Source organism: Pollachius pollachius (assembly GCF_949987615.1).
Source record: "Pollachius pollachius genome assembly, chromosome: 2".
In the NCBI taxonomy this organism is placed as follows: Eukaryota; Metazoa; Chordata; class Actinopteri; order Gadiformes; family Gadidae; genus Pollachius; species Pollachius pollachius.
This window is the reverse complement of record NC_136935.1, coordinates 21,323,949-21,329,894: the sequence shown is the minus strand read 5'-3', so window position 1 is coordinate 21,329,894 and position 5,946 is coordinate 21,323,949. Positions and strand designations below refer to the sequence as shown.

The following is a 5,946-nucleotide window of genomic DNA, read 5'->3' as shown; positions in this document are numbered from 1 at the left end:
AAGTGCAATATAAAGTATTAACCACCTCCCTCCTCCAGGATTTATCTTTCATTGCTATGGTGACCGCAATATCAACGTGTGTGTGTGTGTGTGTGTGTGTGTGTGTGTGTGTGTGTGTGTGTGTGTGTGTGTGTGTGTGTGTGTGTGTGTGTGTGTGTGTGTGTGTGTGTGTGTGTGTGTGTGTGTGTGTGTGTGAGTCTGACTGTGTTTGTGTGTGTGTGTTGGGAACATCCAGGCTGTCATTGGCCAGTCACCACCAGCTCTATTGATTACCATCCCTGGCTAGCCTGCTGTTCTGCTTACCAAGCCACCCCCATAGCATATTTTCTGCACCTTATATCATGTTGTTGGTGACTGTTCTATATCATGATTGTGTGGATAGCCTCACATCACTTCACTGTCTGTGTAGAATTATAATGTGTCCATCTTCAGATCCATGTCCTCTACGATGAGTCCAGCGATCTCCAGGGGCAAGCTTGGCTCTATGGACCACCCCCCCAGTGATTATCTCCTCAGGTAACCTTCACCTAGGAGGCTTTGGAAGAGGAGAAGGATACGTGTATGCAAGGAATGTGTAGTTCTTTAAGATGATCCAACGCCCCTCACTAGCCCCAAACGGTAAGACTGGAACCATTATCAGGAGTACCTCCTTAGGAACTACATTTCCCAGTCTTCCTGTTTGGTGCTAGTGGGGGGCATCCCAGGAGGAGCTAAATTCCTGGGTGATTCCAGGAGATTCTGATGCAGGTAAAATCAGGAACCAGGCAGGGGGGCCCATGGAAAATAAGACTATTCTATCAGAAATAAATACATGCATGCAAAACGAGTGACTACCTTTATGGCACCACTGCCATATAACTTCTCCATCTTGTCGCTGCCCTCCATAGGCCAAAGACAGCAACTGCAGGGGATGTTTTCTTTACCAATGACGTGAACTTTCAACCGCTTATCCACCAACCGACTCTCCACCACAAGTACCGGGAAATAGCGGAACATCGTCGGCAAAGCATGTCATTCAGGGAGACAGCGTCAACCTTTGAACTGGTGGCAAGGACCACACATGTGCTGCCTGGCTTCTGTAGGTGTCAAGCTCGGACATGCTTTGCCTTCTTTTAGTTGCTGGGCAACTTCTGTGTGGTCATTGTAAATGTGGATTACTTGCATGAACTCCATGAATTGTGCTTAAATTTCAGGTTTGGTTTGAGACCTGTTGTCAGAGAGTGTTCTGTGGCTTTTAGAAAGGGAGTGAGCCACCCAGCTGGTTGGGTCATCTCAGAAGAATTCCTTTTCCATTAGCAGGAGAAAGGTCATGTCTCCATGGAGGGGGCGATCTGTCCGACAGAAAATAGTCTCTCCTTGGTTTTTCTCTGTAGTTGTGCTCTTTGTTTCCGTCTGTGGGACAGATGGCAACGTGTGCTTTTCAAACTGTAGTACTCTGTGACTCTCGTTTCTGTCAGTTGAGTGGGCTGCTGTCCAGGATGTATGTCTTCATCATGCTCATTACCACCGATGCAGACAGCCCTCTCCGTAGTAGGAATGGGGTTTCTGAGTAAAGGGCATATTTTGGTTGCAATCTGTCTTAAGTGGTGTTTGGGGTACGTTGCTCCTGGTTTTGGGGTATTATCTCTAAACTGGTTATTAGAGGTTCAGAGTGGTGGACCTGGTTGGAGGGGCGGCCAGGTGCTCACACTCTGGGCCTCTGATGGCGGACTCACAGGTTCATGCTTGATGACAAGTGCACGGAAACATCTTCCAAGAATGTCTTACAGTCATCCAAGCTCATGCTTCTGAAGCTTCTACATTATGTAAAAGGTTGAAGCAGTAAGAGAGCCTCGTTTCTCAGGGTTCTGTATTGTTTGTCTCTTCCGTCCTCAGGCCCTTAGCAGCGGAGGACACTTAATTATTATGTGCAGACACAGGTATTTTAGAGGAGCTTGACTTGAATGAAAGATACATTATGCTCTTCTCCATGGCTTCTGGAGAACCAGTCCCTCCTTAATCATCTCAAGTCCAAGAGAGTACTGCTTTGTTTGGACTGACCTGAGTGTAAGGTCGTAGACATCTTACCCAACCACTTGCCTAGCAGGTCCATCTATCTACTAGCTTTGAGGTCAAGGTTGTTGACTTTTGCTTTCCAGGCCTGATTGTGTTCCTGAGGTTGACCAACCTGGTCAGACCAGAAGGGACAGGCTAATTTTAAGCAATAAAAATACCTGATCACTTTCCCCTCCTGTGTTGGTCCTCTGCTGTGGCCTGCTTTGGTAAGATGATATTGATGAGGGGGTAGAGAGTGCATTGGGAAGCTCCACTATAAGATGAACTAGCTGGCTTGTGTGTTCTGAATGATTCAGAGGAATATAACGAGTCAGGTAACATCTTCTGTCCTTCTGAAGGCGCTCAGTACTTTTGACAGGGGTGGATGGACTTTGTCTTCAACTTAATCTGTCATCTGTTAATCTCCAGTTGCTCCTTCCCATACTTGAACCAGGCAGCCACTGCATCTTCCTTGAGCTAGAGAGCATTTAGTTCAGCTACAAGAAAAGTTTCCTCCAGTTGAAGTCAATCCCATTTTTTTTCATCTTGGCCTGAACTGCCTTGGCCTTCGCTATGACTCCGGCTTTTGTGATTGCAGTAGTTACTTGTGAGGTTCCTGATATGTGTTATGAGACACTGCAACATCTAGTGATGGATGACTTTATTTTCGGAGGTTGTTCATCGGGAGCATCCTTCCTATCGTGGTCAGCGCTGGTGAGGGTGGCGTCGCATGTCTGCCTTCAATGCCCAGGATTGTAGGGTTTTGACTCTGCCGTCTTAGTATAGCAGAAGGTATCAGAGATATGCAGCCAGTCTAAACCGGTGCATCATCCTCAAATTAATGAGATCAGTCCCATCATACGAGTTTAAAAGCAAAAATGTATGACAAATATCAAAAAAGCACAAGATATTACAAAATATGAGTGTAATAAAAAAATATATATGTATAGAGCGATTGTAGGCTATTTGCCTACAGGGCAAACAGGTCGGCAGATGATGCTGTCAACATGGGTCTGCGATACATACTGCACCACCTCGACTACCCAGGGACGTATGCCAGGATACTGTTTGTGGACTTCAGCTCGGCGTTCAACACCATCATCCCTGAAATCCTACATCAGAAGCTCACCCAGTTTGGAGTACCTGTTACCACCTGTCAGTGGATCATCAGCTTCCTGATTGACAGGCAGCAGCATGTCAAACTGGGAAGCATCTTATCCGAAACCCGGTCCATCAGCACTGGCGCCCCACAGGAGTGTGTCTTCTCCCCGCTGCTCTTCTCCATCTACACTAATGACTGCACCTCAAAGAATCACCTCAAAGAACTCCTGAAGTTGGCAGATGACACCATCCTAATTGGTTTGATCCAGGATGTTGAGTCTGCTAACAGACAGGAGGTGGAACAGCTGGTCCAATGGTTCAGTCAGCACCACCTGGTGTTAAACCACAAGAAGACTGTGGAGATGACAGTGGACTTTCGGAGAAGTCCCCCCCCCCCCCCCCCCCCACTCCCCCCCTCACCCTCCAGAACGACACAGTGTCCACTATTGATTCCTTAAGGTTCCTGAGTACAGCCATTTCACAGGACCTAAAATGTTGTCCCCACTTTTACTCCGTCCAGAAAAAGGCCCAGCAGAGGTTATACTTCCTGCGACAACTAAGGAAGTTTAATCTGCCTAAAGAGCTGCTGACCACCTTCTACTTAGCCATCATTCAGTCTGTCACCTGCACCTTGATCACTGTCTGGTTTGGGTCAGCCACCAAACGGGACAGGGCCAGACTGCAACAGACAATACGGGATTTGGAGAGGATCATTGCAGCTGACCTTCCCACCATCGAGGACCTGTACCAGTCCAGGGTGAGGAAAAGGGCAGCAAATTCACCCTAGATCCCTCACATCCTGGTCACAAACTGTTTAACCTCCTTCCCTCTGGTAGGCGATACAGGGCGCTGTTTGCCAAAACCAGCCGACACAAAGTCAGCTTCTTTCCCCAAGCAGTCAGTTTGTTGAAGGCTCAGAAATACCCCCCACCCTTTCACTGAACAAGGTCTATCTGCATCTACCTCATGTATATTTAAAATTTTCAATTCCAATATTGTTATTAATATATTGCTATTGCACTGAACTCCCTTGCACTGTATTTATATTTTTATTGAAATCTTAAATCTCTGACAGTATATTGACTGCACAGATATTGCACCATTTCTTCCCCTTATATTGTTTCTCCCTCTTATATTATTGTATATTCTTTTTTGCAAATTTTACTGTATACCTTATATTTTGTACTGTTCTTTCTGTTTTGTGTTTTCTTTTTAATATATATACAATAGGTTAAGTGTTAAGCAAAGGGTTTACCAAAGTCAAATTCCTTGTTTGTCATGCAAACTTCGCCAATAAAGCTGAATCTGAGTATGTTCAGCACCCACTGGATCGGCTCGCCTCCGAGGGTGATGCGGCTGGGATAAGGATCAGTACCGCTGAATCGGAGGCCATGACTCTTAGCAGGAAACCGGTGGATGGAGTCCTTGGCCATCCGTGAGGAACTCGGATTAGAGCCGCTGCTCCTCTGCTTAGAAAAGGAGTCAGTTGAGGTGGTTCAGGCATCTGGTAAGAATGCCCACTGGACACCTCCCTTGGGAGGTGTTCCAGGCACGACCAGTGGGGAGGAGACCTAGGGGAAGACCCAGGACTAGGTGGAGAGATTATATCTCAACACTGGCCGGGGAACGCCTCGGTATCCCCCCGTCAGAGATGGTCAATGTGGCCTGGGAAAGGGAAGTCTGGGGCCCCCTGCTTCAGCTGCTGCCCCAGCGACCCGACTCTGGATAAGCGGATGACAATGAGGATGACAATGAGGATAAGTGCCCCACTTAGACATAAAGAATGCATGCATGAAATAGAAGCACTGCACATAAATAGTGTTTGCACAATAAGTAGTCGGGCAAATCTGTTATGTTTGGTTCAGGAACTTCTATGCACGGTGTAATAGGCTGGACAGTCAGAGACTGCCGAGTGACAATTGTCACAATATGCATTGTACTGTACCGTTAAAGGTCTTAAAAGAGTGGGAGGGAATTAGGAATCAAGTTCGCTTTCAAAGTTCATGTCAAAACCAGAGAATGAGAAATGCTACTCAAAAGGTCCACGAGTAGCTGGAGACACAAGGAGATTAAAAACAGTATTTAAGGTCAACTTGAAAATGGCAAATAGGTGCAACATTGGGTAATAGTATCAGACAATGTGATCTCCAACCTAAAGGGCAGTTGTTTTGTATAGGTTGTCCAAAATGACCCATATCGACGTTTGCTCGTACAGCACTCCGATCGACTTTCGAGGAAACAGCAAAACGTCACCGTGGGAGTGTGTGTGGTGATGGCTGGTTTAAGCAGCCTTAGGTGGCGGAGTCTGATTGGATGCTGGGGCTGGGTGAGGCAGAACACCTGTTGCACATTGAGTAATCAGTATGCAACAGGTTAAACCAGCCATCATCCACACACACTCAGGGAGATGTCCAGCATAACAACATGGAGCACCATGTGTCATTATTCACAACCCTTTTTCAATAAACCGGTCTTTCAACACCACCAGCCTGCGTCCTTTTGTTTGGTGGCAGCCACCTAGGTTGTGTGCAATATGGCCGTTTTTACCGTCAGGTATGACAATATTTTGTCTGCTAAAACAAAATGGATGACAGTCGGTGAATGCATATGATGGGAACTGTGGTTAAGGGTTGGGGTTAGGGTATTTTGTATCAGGTTCCCTAGTTTTACTATTAATAGCCAAGAGCAAAATATGATCTGCCATTTTGATTATTAAAATCCCCAAGTTTTAAATCTATTAAATGAATATATATAAATGACGTTTGCAGTCCATTACCTCTAATGAAATGGAAGACATTCATCCATATTCCC

The 5,946-nt window shown here is 46.1% G+C and overlaps 1 protein-coding gene across 1 annotated transcript in view; it reads right to left on the bottom strand.

The window, feature by feature from the left end:
• Nucleotides 1–4,780: 4,780 nt before the first annotated feature.
• The window catches only part of LOC307071288 (E3 ubiquitin-protein ligase pellino homolog 1-like), a gene marked incomplete at both ends in the record, with an annotated part of 20,391 nt that continues 19,225 nt past the window's right edge, over nt 4,781–5,946 (bottom strand). The window contains one exon of the mRNA XM_079730273.1: nt 4,781–4,856. Within this exon, the coding sequence (XP_079586399.1) occupies nt 4,781–4,856 (76 nt within the window). The remainder of the gene's footprint in view (nt 4,857–5,946) is intronic.